Genomic DNA, 25,587 nt, shown 5'->3' with positions numbered 1-25,587 from the left:
TCATCCCTGGCAGGGTGCAGTTTTAGGTCATGCCCAGGACCAGGAGCCTCCAAACCATCCCCATAGCTCCTGCCCTTACCTCCAAGGTGTTCCAGGAGCAGCTCAGCCTGATGCTGCCTCCTTGCCTGCTCAGCTCAGACTGCTACTTCCCTCAATCTGGGTTAAAATAAGGGCTGCTCCACCCCCTCAGCCAATCCCAGGGTTCTCCTAGGGTCATGTGCTAGATTTGATGATGCTAGCACCCACCTGCCAGCTGTTCCACTGCCAAACTTGAAACCTTAAATTGGCAGGCACTGCAGGTGCCATGCCACAAGGTTACCCAGAGAGGTTGTGGACTCTTCATCCTTCGAGATTTTTAAGATCCGGCTAGACAAAACTTTGGCTGGGGTGATCTAGATGGGGATTGTCCTGCTTTGAGCAGGTTAGATGACCTCCTGCGGTCCCTTGCAACCCTAATTTTCTGAGGCTATGATTCTAAGTCCACTTGGCAAAACTGGTATTGAATTTTGGTACTTGCTCCTCAGCTCTGGAACTTCCCTCATTATTTCTGAACATCTTTTAAAAGCGCTAGAAGACTTTCCTATTTGGGCAGGTATTTACCAAACAAAGCTAGGATGAAAGGCGGTTTAGGGCGGTTTTGGTTTCCTTGTAAGGTTTTTTTGGTCCTCTTCTTTTCTTGTTTTTAAGTTGTTCTTTTTTTTTTCTTATTGTAAGATGCTGTGACCCTTTTTTGGGAAGGACAGCATATAAATCAAATCAATAAACAAACAAACCTTGTCTACTTCCTCTTCTCTGTCTTAGCTAATTGTTTAAACAGTTTTTCTCTCCTTAGTCTGAACTGATTTGCCACTCAAAATTCTGCTTATTTGAAACAACCCTAAATCTTGTCAAGCATGAAGGAGACTAATTATGAGCATTATTTGATTTATCTTACAATCTTTTGATGTAGACTTACTTACTTCTAGGCAATAGATTAGAATCTGGCTCAAGTCAGAACTGACTGACATTCATTACTGTTGGACAGCTGTTTGACCTGAGTAAAATGAATTGGTTGTACATTTGAAGTGGAAGAAAAGAATAAATTAACAGAAAAGAATATGGATTTGCCACATCCTTTCCATTATTTGTAAACTTTTAAGAAAGAAGCTGCTGACAATATCTGAGAGTTGTGCTGGGGAGAGGAAAATTAGTTTCTCAATGAGGATGAAATAACATATTTATACATCATGTAGAAAAAAGTAATAGTACTTTTATTTTGACTAGCCTAAAGTTGGGGAAATTTTAAGTTCTGTATGTAAAAGCAAAGGGACTTTTAACAATCTTTGCAATATACTTTCAGAAAATGGAAAATTTTAAGAAGTGCCTTGCGTTTTTTCCATGTTGTACACTATAATGTATTGACTCCTGTAAGGATTTAATATTGACAATCATTCTTTTCCAGAAACAAGTGGAATCCAATGAGGTAATGGTGGAAAAACTGGTGAAAAGGTCTATTGATACTCAAGTAAGTATGGAAAAAAAAAAAAAGAATAATGAATAAGGATGCGATTTTTTTTTTTTTGGAAAGCGTGCGTGTATGAAACTGTCTAACCAACAGGCTTTTCTTTGGAATTTAGTATTTTTATTTAAAATATGTGAACCTTCTTGATGTAGCTGAACTAGGGCAGTATACAGATTTCTTGTTAGCGGCTATGCTTACTTTAAAGTGGTTGTGCTTGATGCTAAATTGTCAGATAAAGGAAAAAGATAATTATCCTGGAAATGTATGTGGCTACTTTGACAAGATGTATTCAGAATGTGAACTGGATTCTTAGAAAATTTAAACTGTATGTGGAATGTAAGGATATCAAGTTGAGGAGACATGATCATGGAGATAGTCAGTTGCATTGAAAATTCAGCTATATCCTCATCACAGCAGGAAGGTGACTTGCATTGCTGAGCAATTTGTCTTACAGGCTTGAATCAAACTCTTACTGATAAGGTTCTAGTTTCTGAACACTCATTTCATACCTTATCACTTTTCTTTCTGCAGAGCTGTTAATGCAGTGCTTCATGGCCCAGAGGTCAGAAATGACCTCCTTTTAAAGTGCTTTTAAATATGCTGTTCTTCATGTTTTAAATATATTATGTTGCAGCTCTATAAATTTTGTTCCGAAGTTTCATGACACAAATTGTAATTTCTGGAGCAACAGTTCAAAATAATATCTTTAATTTGTGTGCATGTTTGTATGTGACTACCTACTTTGTTAAGCAGTAAGATTAAATCTGATGATTACCTGTTAGGTCTCGGAGGAGAGAAATGGCATTGAAATAATAGTCTACACTTGTAAATGGAAGATTAAGAGTTTTGTTGTTTTGTTTTTTAAAGTATTATTATTGCCTTTTCTACACAGTGGTTGAAGACAGAACAGGGGACAAAATATTTCTTGCAACTGTATTTTGTGACTAGCTCAGATTATCAGGACCATTGAAAAAATGGAACTGTGTTTTAACAGTATAAGAAAACTATACTCTAAAGTAACTACAAGGTATTGCAAGAGAATAAAAATGGAAAAAGAACAACAAAAAAGCCAGTTGCCACATTGCTCAAATAAGCCAAGCTAACAACAACCATTCTTCAAAACTGTGACTAGCATCATGGTTTTAGCTGGGGTGTAGAGTGTTTTAATATACCCAATGAAAGAAGATCTTCTCCTCATTCTTAGTTAGCATCATTTTTCAATGATTGTGTCCTGAAAACCATGAGGGCTGAATTTTATCTTTTAACATTTGTCCCCAAGGGGGTGAGTCTGAGCAAACTTTGGACTTTACATTTAAACACTTCAATTTGTAAATATAATCTGTATTAACATAGATCTAATGTTGTAAAAGCTGCTCTCCAATTAACAGTAAATTTAAACCTTATTTAACCTTCAGAAATATTTTAATTTATAATAGTATGAAGGGTGTTGGCAAGTTCAGTGTTAAGTCAACTTGCTAGGTTGTGGAAATAATGTTCACGTTGCCTTTTTTGGTTTAGAATAGTCATTTTACAGTACAAATGCATTCATTAAATTACTGATCATCAGGGATCCTAGTCTTCTCTATTTTAAATTCCCAAATTCTCTGAAAAAGCCCAAATTCTTTGATTTAAAACCCCCCAAATCCCCCGTTTTCCCCCCATTTTTCCCCCAAATCCACGCCACTGTATTTATAGGTATCAGTTGAACACTTTTTATTGATATATTTAAATTTTAAAGTGATCTGGAAGTCTACCCATGCTTCAGTCATAAAAATAGAATACTTTCTAAGTACTTGTATATTTTGGTATTTGATTTTGGGTTTTTTTATCCTAGAAAGTCAGTTTCCCCCTGCCCCCTTCACTCGTCAGGATGTGGGTCCAGCTGGAGCTGCCTCTTCCCACCCCCCTCCCTTCCCCTTCCCTCTTCCCCCCCTGCTGCTTTGTGGTGCTGGTGCCTTGCCCCTGCACATGTTATTGTCCCTCACTCCCAAGCCAGCAGTCCCACAATACTGCTGATGCCCCTCACTCACAACCCACAGCACCCTACTCCCCCCAACCCTGCTGGAGAGGGCCCCCAGTTGCCAGGGCTATGGGGTCAGAGCCTGTGGCCTGGGAGTGAGGGGCACCCAAACTCTGCCAGCTTGCAAGGGGAAACCTGTTGTTTCCTGTGCTTTTCTCTTTTAAAGGAGAAAATCCATGTTTTTCTGCAGCGAACGGCAAACCTGGATCCCTGGTGATCCGTGACTTCTGCTGACTCGTTCATTGTGAGAATATTTTTGATCACATACAAGACTTAATTTTTGGTGTTGCCTTATTAACTGTTTTCCTGTTTTATGTTCATATATGAGAATTTTGAAGGGTATCAAGAAAATCCTGATTCTATTAATATTTTGAACAAAATGTTCTTGTTTCATGAATGCATGTTTTATAGGAATGATCATTTGTAGAAAAAAGGCAAAAGAGAAGTTGTTTTTATTCTTCTTAACAAATTTTGAATTCAAGACTATTTAGAACTGGAAATAGCTGGCTATTGCTAATAAGCTACCAAAATCAGAGATAAACTATCTTAATGTTGCCTGTAAAAATGGGTGAATAGAGACATTGTGACAGGTGGTAAGAGGTTGTTTGAGGTTTCATTGGTTATCACTTTTTCAGACTTTAACCAGTCTATCCTGATTTCTCTGTCAAAAAAAATCCCAATCTGTCAAGCTGTTTAATATTTTAGGGGTATGTTATTACTGCCAACTATGGTTTAAGACCAGTGGTTTATTTTAAATGTCAATTGTCTATATTTTTGGTGAATTTAATGATGAAAGCTAGATATAGAAAATATGGTGTAGGGACACTGCACAATTGTGAATGCATGTTGAGTAAGTTTAAAAAAAAAATTAAGAAAAGAGAGGTAGTTGGCTGTGTTAAGTTTGAACTTAGGAAGAAGACAGGTTAGGCTGATACCTTTTTAGACTGTTTCAGGCAGACATTAGCTGTTGTAGGCTGTAGCCTACTTTGTTAGATGCTATGGATAGACTTGTAGATGGCAGGGGTAGTAAATAGAAGGGTGAGGTAATTAATGTCAGGCAGAAGGCAGGGTAGAGATGCACTTTTATAGACTGACTTGTCATTGTAGGGAGTCCCTTGATATGAGGAGGATAGTCTTCTAAAGAGTCATTGTTTAATACTGAAATGGCTGAAGAGGTCAATCTGAAGTCCACATATTTGACTGCAGACATGGAAAATAATTTTGGGAGGAAAGAGTGCGTGCTGGTAATGTCAGGTCACACAGGTCTTTCTTCATCTCTCTGGTCTCCTTCTCCGTAATGAGGTGAGTTTGATCAAAGTGACTGGCACTTTGTCAAACACCACAGCACTATGGTGATGATTCAGTGCTCGTATCTCTCAGATTTGATATGTAATATCGTATTTCTTCACATTGGCCTTCAAGATGTGCTCAAATCTATTCTTTTGCCTATTCTTACCTCTAGAGTGATGGCCATTGTTAAGTTGAGAGTATAGGATCTGTTTTGGAAGCTGGTTGTCAAGCATCCTTATTGCGTGTCCTGTCCAATGGAGCTGGTGCCATATAAATGTGGCTTCAGTGCTAGTGGTGTTTGCTTGAGCCAGGACTCTGGCACTTATTCCTCTGTCTTTTTAGTTGATGCGGTGGATTTACCAAAGACATCACTGATGGTAACATTCCAAAGCTTTCAGGTGTTTCCAATATGTCATCAAGCTTTCACACCCATATATCAAGTTAGGAATGACAACAGCCTGGTAGGGCAGAAGTTTGGTTTGAGTCCTGATGTCATGAGAGTTAAAGACATGTTTTTGGAGATGTCCAAAGGCAACACCAGCAAATTTTATCTGATGTTGATTATAATCTATATTTCCTTTTTGGGAAAGGTGACTACACAGGTAGGGGAGTTTCATAGTTTCATAGTAGCTAGGGTCAGGAGGGACCTGAACAGATAATCTAGCCTGACCCCCTGCCACAGGCAGGAATGAATGCTGGGTTCAAAAGACCCCAGACAAGTGATCATCCAACCTCCTCTTGAATATGCCCTAAGTAGGGGCGAGGACCACCTCCCTGGGAAGTTGGTTCCAGATTTTGGCCACCCTAACGGCAAAATACTGCCTTCTGATCTCCAACCTAAACCTGTTCTCCATCAGCTTATGACCATTGTTCCTCGTCACCCCAGGTGATGTTGGGGAGAAAAGAGCTTTGCCTATTTGCTGTTGATCCCCTCCCCCGATGAGCTTGTAGGCAGCCACCAGGTCTCCCCTCAGCCTCCTCTTGCTGAGGCTGAACAGGTTCAGGTCCTTCAGTCTCTCCTCATAGGGCCTGTCCTGCTGCCCTCTCACCAAGTGGGTGGCCATCCTCTGAACCCTCTCCAGGCTGGCCACATCCCTTTTAAAGTGCGGTGCCCAGTACTGGACACAGTACTCCAACTGCAGCCTGACCAAAGTTGCATAGAGCGGGGAGTATCACCTCTCTGGACCGGCTTGAGATGCATCTTTGGATGCATGACAAGGTATGGCTGGCCTTGCTGGCTGCGGTCTGGCATTGGCGGCTCATGTTCATCTTGGAGTCAGTAATGACTCCGAGATCCCTTTCCGCGTCTGTGCTTTCAAGAAGGGAACTCCCAGCCTGTATGTATGCTGTGGATTCCTTCTCCAAGGTGCAGCAGCCTGTATTTGTCTACATTGAACCCCATCCTATTCTCGTCTGCCCACTTTTGTAGTCTGTCTAAATCTAGTTGTAGTCTCTCTCTCCCTCAAGTGTGTCCACCTCACCCCACATCTTAGTGTCATCAACAAACCTAGACAGTGTGCTTTCCACCCCCTTGTCTAAGTCGCTGATGAAGACGTTAAACAGTGCGGGCCCGAGGACCAAGTCCTGGGGTACCCCACTGCTCACATCTCGCAGGTTGAGTACAACCCGTCCACCACTACTCTCTGGGTGCGCCCCATCAGCCAATTTTTTACCCATCCAACTGTGTAGGCATCAATACCGCACTCACTTAATTTATTGATGAGGATGGGGTGAGAGACGGTGTCAAAGGCCTTCTTAAAGTCTAGAAAAACTATGTCCACAGCGACACCATCATCCAAGGATTTAGTTACTTGGTCATAAAAGGCAGTCAGGTTGGTCTGGCAGGACCTGTCTTCGGTGAAGCCATGCTGATTGCCTCTGAGCATGATCTCTCCTGCAGGCCCCCCACAGATATGCTCCTTGATGATCCTCTCCAAGAGCTTCCCAAGCACCGAGGTGAGGCTTACAGGCCTATAATTACTTGGGTCCTCCTTCCTCCCCTTCTTAAAAATAGGGACCACATTAGCCAGTTTCCAATCCCCTGGCACCTGGCCAGATGATTACGAATGCTCATACAGCCAGGCCAAAGGCTCCGCAATGACCCCTGCCAGCTCCCTCAACTCCCTTGGGTAGAGAGCATCTGGACCTACAGATTTAAAAATGTCTAGCCCTTCCAGAAGATCCCCAACTACATCTGCACTGACTGAAGTCTTGATAGAGCTATCCCCAAGATTGTCCCTACCTCTGGTAGGTGGGATATCCCGGTCCCTGTTCAGGAAAACAGGCAAAGAAACTGTTAAAAATATCAGCTTTCTTGTCTGGCGTGGCCACCAGATTACCGTTTGTGTCTTGCAGGGGCCCTATGTTGCCTGGTGCCCTCTTCTTGCTCCCAATGTACTTGAAAAAGGACTTTTTGTTGTCCTTAATCCTGGACGCTAGCCTGAGTTCCATCTCTGCCTTGGCCTTCCTAATAGCCCTCCTACACTCCTGGGCTGAGGAGAAGTAGTCCTCCTTGGTGATAGTTCCTCCCTTCCACTGGTTGTACGCCTCCCTTTTAGTCCTCAGGCATTGCTGAATGCCCTAGCTGAGCCAAGGGGGTTTCTGAGCACTCTCACCCCGCTTGCTTCTCTCAGGGACTGTTATCCTTTGGGCCTGGAGGATTGCCCCCTTAAGGTATGACCATCCTTTGTGGGCTCCCATCTCCTCTACCTTCTGGGCCCTTAGTGCCTCCCCCACTAGTCTCCTAAGCTCATGGAAGTTGGCCCTTCTGAAGTCAAGGTGCTTTAGCCTTGGTGTGAGCCCTAGACACCCTGCTTTGGATACTGAAATCCAGCAGGTGATGATCGCCATTGCCCAGGTGGTCAAGGACCTGCAGTCCCCTCACCAGGTCATCCCCCGTGGCCAGGACCAGGTCCAGCAAGGCGCTACCTCTAGTGGGGCTGTGCACTTCCTGGATAAGGTGAAGGTACTGTAATACAGCCAGGAACCTACGCGAGCGGTCAGACCTGGCTGGCTGATCCTCCCAGCAAATGTCTGGGTAGTTTAGGTCACCCATGACAGTAACATCCCTTGACCTAACTGCCTCCATAAGCTAACTGGAGAAGTCCTGGTCTAGCTGTTCCCCCTGGTTGGGTGGTCTGTAGTTGACACCCGCCGTAAGGTCCCTTTCACCATGCCCCCCCTTGTAGTTTGTCCCATAGTGTCTCTGTCCGACCCTCCTCTAACCCGAAACTAATCTTTGATGATGTGAGGTGCTCTTTGACCTAGAGTGCAACCCCCCCACCTTTCCTCTCTGTCCTGTCTCTTCTATGTAGGGTGTACCCCTGAATGCCCACTGCCCAGTCATAGGTAGGGTCCCACCAGGTTTCTGTGAGCCCTACTAAGTCTGGGTTCTTACTTGCAATCAGGAGGCATAGTTCCTCCTGCTTACCCCATACTACAAGCATTAGTGTAGAGGCATCTGAGGCCTCCTGAGGGTGCTTGTGCCTTCCTCCCACTCCCAGGACAGTTGTGGCCCCCTACTCCTCGGACGTTGATACTTACCTGTGCTTCCCTTCCTCTTGTCACCCTGCGTGCTGGTGAAGCATCCTCTCCACTCGAAGCGGCCCCTTCCCCCAGCATAGCTAGTTTTAAGCCCACTGTACGAGATCAGCCAACCTAGAGGAAAAGATACGTCTGCCATTAGGGGAGAGGTGAAGCCCATCCCACCCCAGCATGCCCTCCTTACAAAAACCTGGGTTGTTGTCAAAAAACCCAAAGCCTGCCTCGTGGCACCAGCTCTGAAGCTGCCGGTTAACCACATCAATGCAGGCCTCATGACGCCTACCCTGTCCGCTTACCGGGAGAATGGAGGAAAATACCACCTGAGCGCCCGTCTTCTTCATTTGGTGTCCCGAGACCTTATAGTCCTTCTTGATGTTGTCCAGCTTGCCCTTGGAAGCATCATTTGTACCCGCGTGGACCACAACCAGTGGGTAGTAGTCGGAGGGCTTGATGATTTTAGGGATGGTCTTTGTGACATTGCGAATCCACGATCCAGGCATGCAGCAGACCTGCCGTGACTAGGGCTCCGGGCGACAGATTGGACCATCGGTTCCCCTCAGGATGGAGTCCCCGATGACCGGAGGTTCTCAACGTTCTCCAAAGATTGTCCTCTAACTCTAAAATGTGGAAGAGCTGGGGTAGTTGGTAAAGTATCTTGGTTTTTGTGAAGTTGAAAGTGAGTTTGAACATTTCATATGCTTCATGGAAGCAATGAAGAATGACGTGGAGCTCTTCAGCTGAGTGCGCGCACACAGTAGAATCGTCTGCATGCTGAAGATCTGTAATAGGTGTTGGTTTACTTGGTTTTGAAACATGCCCATTTTGCTGATATCCACAACATGCATAGTTTCTTGAAGATAACCAAAGGTATCTGTGGGACAAGTGCACAAGGAGCTATCCCTTTGAGGTCCAAGGATGGAATAACACTCTTTAAAGACAGCTCCACCATCAACTCACAGTGGAAGGAGCACTTTCTTCCACATCAAGATTCTGATGTGGAAGATAGTGCCATAAAAGCTACTCCACAACATGACATTAAAGACTACCTTGCAGATCGATTTATCAAGAGACCTACAAAGCTATTAAGCAGATGAAAAACAACAAGGCCTATGTTCCTAATGCAATATCAGCTGAAATTTATAAGCAAGGTGGAAAGAAGCTCTTTCATCAGCTACACATTGTTATTCTCAACATCTGAAAACACTAACAAATTCATAGTGACCTGAGACATGCCAAAATCATGATCATATTCAAGAAAGGAGATGCAGTGGATTTCAGCAGTTATCATGGTATGCCCGGAAGTGCAAGGTAGTTAGTTAACAATGTTAGTCTTGTTGCTGTGTGGGGTCAGGCCAACTCTTAGGATCTCAATATTGCGCTGTTAGACAGGAGGGTATGACACAATTGCACATATACAAACACACAAATCAATTAGGCGTGCGCACACACACTCACACTCTCTCTCCCTTTCCCCCCCCCCTCCCCCCCAGCTCAGGCACATGCATACCTATCACCAATACAAGCACAGTAAAAATTAGACAAAAATCAATTGTCAATACCCGCACACTCAGTACACATTCACAGATCACTAATTCGTATATCATGCACAGTGATATAAAGAGAGACACACACCACCTACACATAGGTAAGTTCCTAACTCGGATGTTACGGTATGTATGTGTGTGCTTGGGGTACCTGGGACACTTGGGGGAAAGTTAAGGTGAGAGAGAGTTAAAGTGTAGGGAGTAAAAGTTGCCAGAACCAAGATTAGAACTGGTGGACTAGAGAAGCTGATTGAGGAACTGAGGCTTGGGTTTACTTAAGATCAAGTGGCCCCAGGGTTACTTGAGGTCACTGGTGCATGGGAGGGGGGGGGAAAAAAAAGAAGGGGTCTTTGTCCAGTAGATGTTGTCCAGAGGGGGGTCGCTGGCAGGGCCTCTAAGTGGATAGGTAGTGTGGCATGGTGTTGGTCCAGATGGAGAGGGCATCCCAAGGAGTCAGTGTTCACTACCCCTTTTATGGGGCAGACTACCTCTGATCTACTATGGGGTTGGGCCTGTCCAGGCAAGGTCAGTCCTTTTTCCAGAGGGCTCCAGGTGTTCTTACTGAGCATGTGCGGCCTGGCACAATGATGGGTTGCCTCATCTTTTGTTTCCTGAATGCTGAGGGTGGTTCCAAGGGCTGGGTCATTGATCCAGGTATTGGCATTTATGGTTTGGTCATTCAGAGGGAGCTAGTTTTAGACCTGTTGCCATTGTCTCTCAAGCACCCTCATTTATCCCTATTCATTCAGGAACCAAGTTACATAGGAGGGATAGGTGTGAGTCATGGGTTACACGACCAGGCCTGGGGACAGGATGGAGACTTGACAAAATGGAAACTTGACATGACTTATGCTAACTTACATCTGTAGGCCGAAATCATATAGTACCGGTAAAACAGTAATATAGAACAGTAAAAATCAAGATAAACATAATTATTATACAGTATAAAGAAGGAGAGAAAAAAACAAATACAACTTGCTACCAAATTAAAATGCTGAAGCTTATCCTATGTCTTAGCTCACTTATACTTATCTATAGGGAATAGAGAAGGAGAGACAAAGTCAGAAATGGTTGGGGAAGGGGAGGGAATGCATTTAAAAAAAAAAAGAAAAATGGGGTTTTGCTACAGTTTGAATTGCTGAATCTCTCTGAATCGATTTGGAGGGTTCAGATTCATGATAGATTAAAGAGTCTCCTGATTCAATTCGGAGATTCAGCCACTGAATCGGACCAAATCTCTGATGAATCAAATCGGGGACCAAAGCTTCACACAGCCCTAGTGATTACACCAGTGCTACTTTCTAGCTGTATCACAAATACTTCACATCTTATTGCTCATAGGCTTCCATCTGGCATAAGCATCCAGTATCACATAGATGGGAATCTCTGTAATGTAGACTAACAAGTTACATAAGCTTTCGTGAACAAGAGCTTACTTCATCAGATGCTATGAAAGAACTTTTACAGAGCAGGCACAGAACATGACTCCCTCGACATTCCATCTTTGACTTCAGAGTAACTGTTATTAAACAACAAAACTTTAAAACACAATTTGAACACAGAATTGTAGAAATCATCCACAAGCTGGATTCTGTTAAGTATGGACCCTGAATTCTTGTCCTATCAGCTGGATTAGATTTACTAACTTTAAGTAGTTTGTAATATCTTTGATATTTTTTTATAAACACACATTTACATATAACATACATATATCAATATACAAATTATAAATCACAAATATGTTATATTATTATTCCATTCAGGCACCACAGGCTTGAGCCCCCCTTGGCACCTAAGAGGCAAGAAGGTGAAACCAGAGACAAAGAGAGCCTGGAGTCCCCAGATGCTGCTGCAGCCAGAGCAATGAGGGGGACTGGTGGCGTGGTGATTGGGTGGGAGCCCATGGCCTGCACTTAACACCTTGCAGGTTGCATGTAGCCTGTGAACCACCAGTTGGACAACCCTGATATAACATGTATTATAAAGTGTGTGTGTTGGTTGGGGGGGCGTGGTATGAGGTTGAGAAATTTAGCATAAGGCCACATAAACAAAATTACTGCAAGGTAAGCTCTGGTGTGAACATACAGTTACTGCCTCTGGCAAACCTTTACCCAGTGGTAAATATGAGGTTGCTTACCCTACTTGCACTGAAACATTAACTATCATACATTTAAAAGCAAGATGTGTGTGTATACAAGCAGTTACCACAGAGTACCTAGGCACTTACGCTCATGCTACAGCCTATTCCACAGTAACATGTTTTTTGTAGTCATACCATTAGAGAAAATAAAAACATTTCTTCATTGTTGAAATAGTTACAGGCTGCCAAGGTAGTTTATCCTCAGGTCTTGTTTTTATGCATGATTTTGTTCATATACACTTTTTATTTCTATCATTTTAAAATAGTAATTTTATGGGTAATATTGTTTAATATAGAAAAGAAGCTTCTTAGACTAAGTCCAATTTGAAAATTAGAGAATATGCAATGATGATAGCTTTCAGTATCTGCTTATAATAGCTTTCAGTGTCAAAATGGATGTACATATTTGACCTTAAGAGAGAGATTAGTATCTCATAGTGCCTGAGATGCATATTTGCCCATAGGATGATAGTTTGGAAGTGACTGCTGCTTTAGCTAAGCAAATTCAACGATTTAACAGCATTGTACTCCGCTTCAGTCTTAGGTCTTCATTATCCTAACACCCAATGTTACTGTTAGACCATACTTCAAATGCTCTGTATTGGATGTACTGAAGATTTTATCATGAATGCAGTACAGAATAGTCCTCCAGACTTTAAACAACAGTATGTATTGTGGATGCTCCATTTAGGTTTGCTTTTCTTGCTCAAAATGGATTCCTGTACTGCTGGAAACAGTCAGAACTCGTATGGAAGTCAGTTTTAATTCTTCTCGGTAGGGAGAACACCAGATATAATCAAAATGATAGCACTATCTAAACATATTATTTATCTTTTATGACCACCTACTGCAGTAACAAAATTGGTTTCCAAGAACTCCAGCAATTATTTCTGTATTACTTTTAGAATAACATTAAACACAAAATATAGGAAGAGTTCAATGAAAATGAGATGGTACAGAAACAACACACAACTTATCTTCCAAAATGATAGAAAGCCAGTGAACCTCAATGTGCTATTTTAAGGTAAAAAAAAAAAATCCTTCTTTGGATTGTCTCTAGTTCAATAATATTAAATCTGTATGCACAAATAAATGTGTTTTACAATCATACTTAAGTCTATATAATCTACAAATATGTTAGGAATTCATTTACAATATTATTTCATTTTATCGCATGGAAATGGATTTAACCAGATTCCATACAGAACAATTAAACCTAGTTAGACTTAGATTGCAACTACTAAGAAACTGAACACAAGCTGTGAGAGTTCAGAAAAAGGCAGGCTTTTAATACAGATAGGAGGACCTTTGATGCAAGTAGCTATTATATTTTTCATTAAAAATACTGTATTTACTTGAATATAAGACGAGGTTTCCCACCCAAATCAGCATGGGAGGGGAAAAAAAGCTCCTATTCTTACATTGGCGTACAAGGAAACTTCATTAGATACACTGTCTATTATTAAACTGCTGCCAAAAGCAGCATGTGCTCAGTAATGTAAACTAACTATGAAGTAGATTAATTGAGAATGATGATAAAACAGAGACAGCCCATACTGGGCAACCATACTAATGGGAATCTGCCACAAGGATAAGTTAGTGAAGCCCATCTGAATAAAATACACTGGAAGTATGTATTGTGCTCTGTCTCCCTCAGCAACAACTCTTTCAAGTAATGGTGAGCCACTAAATTGCATACATTTTGACTTCCTTTTCAGTCTCCATGAGCTGTGCCTTTCTTTCCTGTTTCTGATTCCTATTTTTTCACTAGTCTTAAATGTCAGGCAAATGTCAACCAATGCAGCCCTAAACAGTTCATCCCTCTGTTATCCCCTCTCTCAGCGGTATATGATTAGTATGGCCCTGTCCTCCATGAGGTAGAGCCAGACCAGGTTGCTCTGTGCCTCGTCTGCATGTACATTTTTGGAGGATCCCAGAACACGTGACAAGAACACCAGTTTCCAGTCACGAGTGAGGATTTAATTAGCACATGGATCCTTTGGTGGGGGTGAGGGAGAGGTCTCTCGAGTTCACATCTACACTGAGCAGTGCTGATTTGTGGGATTACCATGGCTTGAAACACTGTCGACTCTGCTGGAGCCCAGTCCAGTGAACTGTATGGTAAATCATAAGCCTTTTGTTTTTGGATTAATATCATGCATATTTTTTGTGTGTGTGTGTGTATGTATATATGTGTATATGTATATAAATAAAAGCAGGTACACAAATCCTGCTTAAAAACATATTTATGGAATACCTGTACTAAAATTTGCAAAATGCATCAATTTTGGATGAAGTAAATGTGTGGGTACCTGTAGTAGTTGTATGGAAATTACTACAGGTATGTTTATTTCAAAGTTGGTGTTTTCAGATTTGCCCCTCGCTTCCATATGCTCAAGGAAAACAGGGACTGACATTAAGGAGGGGGTAGAAGAAATTGGGGAGGAGGACAGAAGGCAAGGGGCCTACCTGACCCCCTAGATTTATTTTCTGTGCTGTAGCAGTAGGAGGGGGAGAAATTCAAGGCAAACTTTCAATAATTAGATTCCATACCTAGGAAATAAAAACACATACACAAATTTTACATATATGAAATCTAACTATTGGGGGGTTGTCTTATAATTAGGATCATCTTCTATTTAAGTAAATACGGTATTCTATTCTTTAAAAATGAATGAACATAAGTCGTTAAAACTAAGGCTCTGTGTTGTTTTGATATTGGGTCTGACAATTTGGAAAAAATAATTTTTTTTCTGCAAAATCTACCACTTTAATAATTAGCAGTAGGGAATACATTTTGTCATTTAAAATAATGTTAGGGAGTCTGACAGTTGAAATATCCTCTCCAGTCAGCTATTTTAAATCAACTGACCAAACCTGCATTGTTTTCTTTGGGTGATATGTTCACATTTTCTTTTTTTTTTTTTTTTTTTTTTTATCTGTCTGCATACCTTCACTTCTCCATGCTTGGACCTGTCTAAGCCCAAATACTGATATATCAGCACAAGGTTGCTTTACAGACCTTAAAATGGCTAATCCCCACCTTCTGCCACTACTTCAGTCATAGTGGCACTGCTAGACATGATGATTCTGTCTTTCCTCTTGTTACTGATGGTCCTTTAATTTAGTGTTAGAAATACCCCCCCATGGGTAGGGTCCAGTCTGCAGAGCCATATAATCCAGCCCCTGATGCTGGCCTCACATGGGGCCAGTCCAAGGACCCTTCTCTTGCTGATGCCACTCCAGCCACTCCAAGACAGAGCTGTACACAATGCCCACTCCAGCTGTGATATCAGTAAATTTAGCTAATTAATGTTGCCTAAGACAAGTAGAAAATAGAGGGATGAAAGCCATGTTTTCAATGTAAAATAAAGACTTTTATTAAGTTGTTTATCTATATACATAAAAGGGCATAGTTGACTATAAAGCTCTCCCACTGCTTTCTTATATCACCAGTTTCCCAAGACTATAAGCTCTTGAGGGTAAGGACAGGTTGTCTTATTTGTTATTACAGTGCCAGTGAGGTTGATGGGGGTGCCAGAGCTTTATGGTATTAAATATTAAGCCATAAGATTCTTAACTTTCCACATATTTACTGCATGAACAGTTTGTCATCATTGTTTTCTTTTCTGCACAGAGGTAGATAACTTGTTCAAATTATCTGGAGTATTTTGTGTAGCTATTGTTGTAGGTGCAATAGGTAGTATTTAGAAAGGAGGATCCTTTCTTTTGTCCAGCAGGAGTTAACAACTAAGGGCATGTGTAGACATAACAGGGGCCCTAAATTAAAGTGGTTTTAAAAACACAGTTCCAATTTAGGGTTGATTAAACCACCATGTTGTGCACACACCCTGCTGACTTACCTGCCTCTGCGGTGGCGGGTAGGGGAGGGCAAGCTGCCTCTGGGTGGATTGTGGTGGGGGGGGGGGGGGGGTGCTGGTGCTTCCCTCTGCAGCAGCGGCGGGCACCGCCCCCCCCCCCCCCCCCGGTGGTACCTGCCCACAGGCACCTGGCTCAGGCGGTCCCAAGGGGGTACTGCAGCTGCGGATGGAAGCACCAGGTCCCCGCGCAGCTCATGCATACAGGCAGGCACCGGGGGGCGGGGAAGGGGGGTGTGGAAAATCAGTCTTGCTGCTTTTCTTGAGCAGAGCCTGCCTTCCTGGACTGCTTTCAGTCTGCCTGCAGGGCTTTCTGCAGAACCCCTGAGCTTCACAGAGCCTGGTGCTTTGCTCCGTGGCTGTAGGCACAGCAAACAAAACTCCTCCCCAAGTCATTTAAGGCACATTATGTTGCCAAATTTCCTACAGCGGCTGGAATTAATGCATAATACACCGCCAAGGCATGCAAACGCTGACACCATTAAAGCGGTGCAAAAGCATTTAGCCCGCTTTAAAGTGTCATGTGCACATGCCCCTTGTTTCGACTACGCACGGCCTAAGTGCAGTAACTTAGGACCAGGCCTTACACTTAGCAGTTAGTTGCTCTGACTAGTTGCTGCTATCACAAAAAGGTACTATCCTCTCCTCATTTGCTGTCTTTTTTTGGTTTCTGCATTTAATTCCACTCCCTTGTTTTACATGCCCACTTCCATTTTTCTCACACTACCTCATCTTTGTGACAGTAGCTCAGCAGACAGTCTTTTCAAGATATAAGAGGATAATTCAAAGAAAAGTAATGTGATTATGGGAAGTTTGGATCAGCATTAGTGAAGTCAGACACATCACATTTCCTGGTGGTGAAAAAGAGCTTTCTAAATATGAAAGTAGGACAGGGTAACTCATTCAGAGAGGAATGAGTTTTCATGGGCTACAGTCTATGTTGTCAGATGTTTTGATGGGCTTGCAGAGAACAGGGGTAATAAACAGAAAGGAATGAAGTTATTTACTTACAAAGCTTAGGGAAATAGAAATGGAAGGGAAGGAGGGGGGCACTGCTGGATGAAGCAAAGGTGAATTGAAGACATCAAAAAGGAATAAACAAAGTATTTAACTCAGTCATGTAGGGCTCCTAGCTTGAACACATCATTAATGACCTCCAACCCCTCCTGGAAAAGGTCTGGCCCTATCATGGAAGCCTTGGGGGGGCAACAGAACAAAAAGCCATCCACAGGTTAGATTGTTAAACGTGGTCTAACAGAGACCCTGGAATCTTACCTCCCTTACCTGGACTAGCTTTTATAGCCCCTATGTCCTCCAATGGGTTAACTGCATTATTAATCTCTTTTGATCATGTCAATCCTTCACCTTCACCTCTTCCAGTAATACTTCCTTCTTTCCTCATCCTTTGTATGCTTTATGTGACTATGTGCAACAAAGAGCACGAATCTGGGAATCTACTCCTTTCCAACCCTCTCCACCCCCAGCATTTGCATCTGCGAGCAGGATAAGGAGGGGAAAGACACTCTTCCCATTTGCAGATAGGTGTGTAGGAGAATTCCTCTGAAGGAGATTTCTGTGTCTGTGCCTGTGAGTGTAGAGGGGGGAAATCCCACAGGGGTTCCTCACCCTCTGCTTGCAGATATGTGCATAGGAGAAGCCCTGCAGAGGTATTCCCCTGTGTATGTTACTGCTGCATGGGGCACATGTCTGCAAGTGGAAAACTCACACTTGCAGACACATGCCCTGAACCCAACTTTCTCCACTTACGCAGGGACATGGTGGGACATGTCTAGGTAAGTGGGGGAAATGAAGCAGGTGCTTTCAAGACTTGAGGGACCTGATCCTGTCTGGGAATTCCCAAGTTGTGCAGAACTGGGCCCCGGAAGCCCACAGGGTCTGTGTCCTGGGTGGTTGGAGAGCACGGGCAGGTTTGCACTCCCCAAACTCTTGTCATAAATAGACATAGGCCTCAATAAAGTTACCCAATTTAATACTACCTTCTGTTGCAGCTGCATATTTGAGCATTTGTAGTGCAACAGAAGGTATGGACATGTGTTTACTTCCACTTCATGCAGCCATAAACATTTTTATGGTGGCACAAAGTTGACGTCTATTTTCATCCCTTGTTTGGACATGAGGGGGTGCTTCCAGATGAGTGCTCACATGTGTTTCCCTTGGGATAAACAGGAGTGACACATAGTTGGGCCTCTGCTACTTGTGCCTGGAGAACACTCATGCACACGTACTCTGGTGCATAGCAAGTTGCCCCAGGTTGGGTAAGGAAGGCTGGGCCCAGTACCTGAACTGGCCCCAGCAGCCTTACCTTGGATCCTGGGGGCTTCCTGGGGCTGCAACAGTGGTGATGTGGTGTATGGAGCCTGGCTGGCAGTCGGAATTTGGCTCTGGCAGGCCAGGCTCCGGTTTTGGGCAACAGAAGCTGCTACTGTACATGCCGTCCTGCTTTTTTCAGACATGGATTTTTTGATACTGGGATCTCCTGCATGTGTGCTGCAGACAGTGCATGAGTGCTCATCTGGATGCACCCTAGGAGTATGCAGTAAAATCCTTTTCCAATGCCACCCTCACTCACAGAAAAGTTTTGTTGTAAGCCCTCAAAGATCAGAATTGTAGACTGTACATTTCAATGTGTTCAAATAGTTTTGAAACTTAATGTTAATTTGTAATGGTCCAAATCTTCCTCTGTCACTTATATAAGGTAGAAAGAGAACGTTTGAAATCAGTGAACAAAGAATATTCCTCTCTTGGCTGAGGAACTGGAGAAGAGTGAAAATCCTATAGCTCAGGACTTTTTTATAATTTTTTTTTGCTGACGGCTTCAAGCTATCTGGTGTGCCTTCAGCTGTCTTCAAGACCATCTGAATGCCATTGACAGATGTGTAGTCTTCTCAGGCAGAAGTTTCTTCTCTGGACAGTTTTCAGAAATGCAGAAAGGGCAATCTGTCCTATTAAGACTAATGAAAATACTGCAGATTGCTGCTTTATGTTTTTGGCACGGGGAAATAAATGTTGAGTTCCCAGACTTCTGCACCAGGAATGGCCTGGCCACGTGCTGTGTCAAGCCATGTTATACATGAGGAGGTAATGAATATGCTGATGAACTGTGTTCTTGATCTCCTGTTCCTTTTAGTCCCTGCCCCATTTGCCATCCAATGATGTTTCTGTACCATGCTAAGCATATTGCACCAAAAAATTAGTTTTGTTGCGAGTTGCTGTAATCTTGGTCTGTCTAATGCTATGTGTGTGCAGTGAAGGATGTGCACCATAACTTATTATTGTAATTTTAACAGCTAACTGCTGGATTGCAAAGTATTATTGGATGACATTGCCCATATTTGTTAGATTTTATTTTCTAGCTCACTGCTCCTATTAGTGGATGCTTTTACTCAAAACTATATACCTAGAAATAATGTTTACACAAGGAAATTATTCTCAGCAGGCTGGAAGTCTTGAAGTTATTTGTAATCCATGTGGTGCTATTTTTTTTTTTTTTTTTTTAAATAACCAACCTTTTCTGTTTGTTTTTCGAGACTGGTGTGTTAGAGGAACAGTTACGCATGCATCTTCAGTGCTTCTTGAATCTGTGCAGTTTCTGGAACTTGAACTTATCTACTGTTACCATACTCTGGGAGTATTACAGCAAGAATCTGGTTAGTCGATGACTCTGAAAAAATTAAAGTTACAAGCATGCAATCACTTATTTCAGGAAACGTGCTTTCATCTGTCCAAACAATTTGTGAAATTTATTCTATTTTTGTAAAGCAAAATGCTAATCAGTGCTAGCTCACAAGTGAACTAGACTACCTTGTAATTGGCAACCACATACTAAAAATATTGATTATTTTTGAAAGTGTGACTTGTATCACGTGATATCATGATGGAAGAAATGGGCAAATGTTGACTTCCACAACCATTTATGCTCAGGCCAGAGACTATAAAGAAGCCTCTTGGCGATGCATTGTGGGTAGGCATAAGATGGCTTTTGTTGTTCATGTTAAAGGTGGTAGCTTATGTATAGAGAATTCACATGGTATTTTTTTTTCTCTCACATTCTTTCTTGGTTTATTTTTTCTTTTAGAACAGTTCCTTCACCATTCCTTGGCTTGGTCTAAAGGGTTTAGCAAATGTTAATAAAACCCCTTTGTCAATGCTTGAGTTGGTGAAAAGTTGCTGTGGTGACCAGCAGTGCCCTGACCTATACAAGTCCAGCAATAGTTACCTCATTTTTCTCTGCATTTTGGCAAAAATATTGAAAAAAGCAATGGAGACCAGTGAAATGCACTTCTGGAAGCAAATGAAGGGAAGGTATAGTAATGTATTAACTTGTCACATGTCTCATAATTCTGATCATCTCAGATTTTCCACATATGAAGCTTAATTCTTTGTGAGGTTTTGGGCTCTTGTTTCTTCATAAATTTTGAAATATATCAAAAAGGGTAAAGCAATAATTATTTCACAAATAAACATGAAAATAGCTATACAACTATCTTATAGAGAAGAGCCCTAATGCTTTTTATAGTTATCTGATGTACCTATGCATTTTATAATACAATAATAAGAATACTTTTTCATACTTTCATTGAACATTAAAATGCTATCTTTCTTATTAGTTCAGTTCAGCTACAAAAATCCAACCTTTAAGAAACTGGATTTTTTCACTGTAGACTAAATCTGCAGGTACCAAACTCTTACAACAATTTAACCCCTCCCCCCCAGTAGTATTTATCTCATTTATTAAGATTTCATTGGCATGTAATATGTTTCATATAAGAGAAGAAAATTGGTTTGATGGTTGTAATCTGAGGATGCACATATCGTATTACAGTGGCCTTATACAGGCATTGTGTTTCTCCTGACAATCACTGTTGTCCAGTGTTTCTAGTGTTTTAAGATTCAGTGAAGTTTGGATTTTAAAAATTTGTTTTATACATTCTTACATGTTGAAGTAAGCTGATATTGGATTGCCGAATCTATGTACTATTCCATTTTAATCAGTTTGTTTTTAATGAAAACAGATTATACTTACATTTTTGTCATCTTATAGTTTGTTTTATTTATTTATTATTCCTTAAATTAAGAGGGGGAATATTAATACATAGTGTGTGGCAGTCCCCTCACCCAGAATTCATCATTTTTTACCTTGAATAAATCAATTATACAAGTAACAAAATTTAACAGCCTACAGCTACAATTTTGGGATGAACTCTGTTTTCAGCAGCTTACCAAGCATTAATTGATGCATGGAAAACATAAATGCCTGTCAGTAGTAATTTACTACTAAACAACCTTAATTGGATTTGCTATAATTTTTGATGGCTAGCTTTGATAACCTCAGCATTATTTCTAACTATTTTTTTCCAGGTGATAGGTTAGGAAATCACTGCTTTGAGCTCTTTTACCTACTCTCTTTATATATGCAGCCTGAAATAGAAGATGAAGAATACAGCATGCTTTTAATTGCCCCAAAACTAAAAAACTGGGACAAAGCATTCTCTACTTTTCCCTCACATCTTAAGAAAAATAGTGCAAGTATTGTGAGATGCATGGATATTTTAAATTATAAACAGGTGCTACCCCAAAGAACACCTATGCCATAGCCCCGAGCATTCTTAACACGAGTTACAAGATGCATAAATAGAGGTGATGAAAAGTAAAATTGAGCAAAGAAGTTCTCCTTTTTTGTCACTACCATATATTACTGGAACATCAGTTATATGACTATACCCCTTAAAACCCCTATTTACACTTCTCTGTCAGACAAATGGGAGTTCTCACTGCCTTGGGGCTCTGCTGGTGCTTTCTCAGAAGGCTTTCCCAGTTTGTGTAGCTTGCAGTTTTGGAGGTAGAGAATTTCAAAGGAAGGGGAGCCTCTATCAAGAATATTCTGTCATCACCCTCTCTTCCACGTTTTTAAATCAAGGGTGACCGAATACAAGGGGCTCTGACACCAGTGGCAGTACAGCACAACACAAAGGTATTCTCTCAAGTGCAGAGATCCCAAACTGTTTTTTTGGGGGGGTCAAGGCAAATATGTTTAAGCTTCACCAGAAACCCTTTTGTAATACAGAAATCTAAGCACTACTAACACATCCTGCTGTTGATATAAACTGCTTATCAAGGAGGTTGCTGCCTTTGCATCAGATTAAGGTTGCTAGTGCTGTATAAAAAAATTTGAAGGAAATCAGCAAAGACACAGTATGGTTTGTTCAGTAGTGTTAGTTTAAATCTCTCTCTGTTTTGTTTATTTTGTTTGATTTTGTTGGAGGTTAGATGCTTGCAGAAATATAGTTAGATTTCATCTTTGGGTTGAGAATCCCTGGATTGGAAGAAAGATATGAAAGTATTGGTTTTCAATAGCCAGCAAGTTTAAAAGAGCAAGTTTAAATGAGCAAACAATTTTAAAATGGAAAAGCGTTGCTTTCATACCATGCTCTTACTATAAGTAAAGGCATAAAATATGGCTTATTGCTGCACTTCAAGGAAACAAACAGAACTGCTTTTAAGAAACCTTTCTTTGTTGTTGTTTTTTATTTTACATATATATGAACCTACGTGCAGAATTTACTCCAAGTTCCATCAGAAAAGAATGCAAGAGCTGACAGAAGTGGGGCTGCAGAACTTTTTTAACCTTTCCCTTGTGTTGGCGACTATAGCAGGCACAGAAGATATTGTAGGTAGGGTGCTATCTCTCCTGAGTGTCCTTCGCCCATCTTCCATCAGCACTTCCCAGAAGGCTCTCATCTGGAGAGGCTATTTTGCCTTCCTTTTGTTGTACATTGAGAAGAACTTGGATATTCATGTCCTTGCTGAGAAACTCTCAAATGCTTTCCGTGAAACAGCCAGGGAGTTCTTGGTAAATAAGAATGACTATACTCAAAAACAAAATCTCTGGATACTACTTTCCACTTATATTGATGGAGTCCAGGAAGTGTTTGAGACCAGCAGCTGCAAACACCTTTCCCAGGAAAAGTTGCTGAATGATGGATTTAGTATGATGCTGCCAGCCTGTCGAGAAGCTGAGCTCAATACCGTCCTGAACTTCCTTCAGGTTGTTCTGGCAAGGCTTGGGTAAGTTGCAAATCATGAACAGAGTCTGCCGTCAAGTTTTGTATTTGTGTTTAAAATATTAATTTCTCACTGAAATGGGAGAAAAGGAAAGTGATTTTTTTCTGAAAAACCATGAATTCCAAATTAAATGCGGAATTTCAACTGCCAAACAGGCCACTGTTTTTATAATATCTCTCTCTATGTAGTAGTACATGTAGTAGATAATTGAAAGTATAAGGGGCCTGTTATGAAGCTCTTTGTTATGAATTAGTAGCCAGATCATTCCTTTGCCACCATCTTTGAAAGCACTATGAGTAAAGCCCACCTCCTCTGTGTATGGCACCCTTTTAAGATTGATTTGAACTAAGCTACTGAGGTAGCTCTAACTTTCCAATCATGTGTTTTTCACTCTAGACACTTGAATATAATAATGTAGTATACCAGTAGGTCTTAGTTAAGCACAAGACTGAAGTAGGAAAAGATGAAAATGAGGAAATCACATTTTTATCACTAATAATCAATTTACCTTGATATATTGGTGCAGTTTCCATCATCCAAACTGCCCTTCCTGCAATAAACCTCTTTCTGTCCACTAATTTACTTTGAAAGTAGTTGGCTATTTAAAGCCAAAACTACTTTCGGAGGGTTGAAAAGCATCTTCCAATGTGAGCCATCATGAGGTAGTTATTGATCTGCAGTTACTTGGAATTTGCGAGGTCTACATTTGTAAGGGAGGGCACTGAGAACTGCACAGTATGAATAGTGAGAAAAAATTGACCTGTATGGAAGACTTTTGTGTAGCTGGGTACTTTGTTATTATCTCGATAGATATTATCACTGCAACACTCAATAGTGTGTAAATTCAACGTTCAGTAGTTTTCAGGCAGCTTAAAAAGTGTATGATTTATTATGTTGGAATAAATGAGAGATGTCAGAAGTATTTTCCATTTTAACTGGTAGGGAAAATGTCAACACTTTTGTGTGCTATTTTTTAAGCATCATGAGGTTGGGAGAATTCTAGGTATTGTAAAAAGTTGGCTATTGAACAACTTGATTGAGCTGGAGATTTCCAGGGATTGTGGGTTTCATATGTAGTGCAGCTGTTAAAAAGGGGAGGGATTTTTTTAAAAATCCTGTGTTGTCAGTTAGGTCCTGGGAATAAAATCCATACATCCTATTATTTACACTAATGATTTTTTGAACATAAGTAAAGCCCCATCCATGTACAAGAGAAAAATAACATTAAAGGATAAAAAGATGGTCTGCCAACATAGATTAAGGGCATGAGTTGTGTTTACCCAACCTGATTTCCTTCTGTGACAAGGTGATGGGATCTACAGATGCGAGGGGAGCAGAGGATGTGATATATTTTGACATAACTACGGCTTTTGACATTGTGTCCCATGACATTCTTATTACTAGGCTAAGGAAATACAGTCCAGACAGAAATGATATAACTAGTTAGATCCTCATGCTCAAAGAGTAAACATCATTAGGGAACTAGGTTTTCTGTTTCCCACTGGAAAAAAAAATGCAGATTTTCCCTTTTAACCAAGAAAATTGTGGATTTTTCATTTTAAACGGAGAAACACATGGATTTTCCACCTCTGCAAAGAGCTCTCTGCAGGCTGGCAGAGTTCTAGCCTGCAAGAGGCTGAGCGAGTGGAAGGGCAAGGGGTGTTTTGCCAGGGCGCTGCAGAGCTGGCAGCAGGGCAGGGATCCCTGAGTTTGCAGCAGGCAGCCCACCCCTGCTCCCTCCCCTCCAATGGATGTGCCACCCAGGAGGGATGAGGAGCCAGGCTCCATGCTCCACTCTGTCCCAGCAGCTGCCACCCCCCATGAGTGGCAGCCAGGGCTCGGGCGGGCAGCCAAGGGGCTGCAGATCTGGGGACCTGGCCCCATAGCCCTAGCAGCTGGGGGCCCCTTCTGGCAGGGCTGGTGGGGATGGGGGGCTGTGGGCAGGGAGTGAGGGGCACCAGCAGGGCCCCAGAGGTCTGCAAGTAGGGAATGAGAAGTACTAGCAGGGCTGGGGTGGGGCTGTAGGTGGAGAGTGAGGGGCCTGGACCTGCGTCCTGGTGAGCTAAGGGGGCAGGGGGAGCTCCAATTTTTCTATGATAAAAACCCAAAATCAAATACCAACATTTATAGGTACTTAGAATTTAATTTTATTATAGTGATCGAGGCACTAGTAGGGCTTCTGAATTGCTTTAAAATTGTAAATACATCAGTAAAACATTGGGGAATGGGGGGTGCCGGATAACAAAATATGCCGGTTAATTGAGAGGCCCAAACAGGTGTCTTTGCCTGTTTAGGCCTCCGCTTCTCCCTCTGTGTCCAGGGCACTGCCGATCCTCCTGCTTCATCTCCTACCCTCCCATGAGCCCCACACAGCCTGCTATGCCCTGGGCCGTGGGGGCTTGGAGGAACCAGAAGTGCCAAGGTGGGCACCTCCGGTTTCACTTTACCGTACAAGCCAGCATGCCAGTTAATAGAACGTACCGGCTTGTAAGGTGCCGGTTAATGCAACTTTTACTGTATATAGATACAGATAATTGAACACAATGTTTTACTGATGTTTTACTACATATATAGTGGCATTTCATTTT

The 25,587-nt window shown here is 41.8% G+C and overlaps 1 protein-coding gene across 2 annotated transcripts in view; it reads left to right on the top strand.

Moving 5' to 3' along the window:
• MMS22L (MMS22 like, DNA repair protein) overlaps positions 1-25,587 on the top strand; it is a 166,885-nt gene that overhangs the window by 46,648 nt on the left and 94,650 nt on the right. For both annotated transcript variants that reach the window (XM_014611080.3, XM_019486393.2), the window contains exons 11-14: positions 1,442-1,504; positions 19,465-19,584; positions 20,013-20,239; positions 22,493-23,002. In XM_014611080.3, coding sequence (XP_014466566.1) covers positions 1,442-1,504; positions 19,465-19,584; positions 20,013-20,239; positions 22,493-23,002 — 920 coding nt within the window. The remainder of the gene's footprint in view (positions 1-1,441; positions 1,505-19,464; positions 19,585-20,012; positions 20,240-22,492; positions 23,003-25,587) is intronic.

Source organism: Alligator mississippiensis, chromosome 1 (genome assembly GCF_030867095.1).
Source record: "Alligator mississippiensis isolate rAllMis1 chromosome 1, rAllMis1, whole genome shotgun sequence".
Classification (NCBI taxonomy): Eukaryota; Metazoa; Chordata; order Crocodylia; family Alligatoridae; genus Alligator; species Alligator mississippiensis.
The sequence above is the reverse complement of the archived record's forward strand: the minus strand, read 5'-3'. Positions and strand labels throughout refer to the sequence as shown.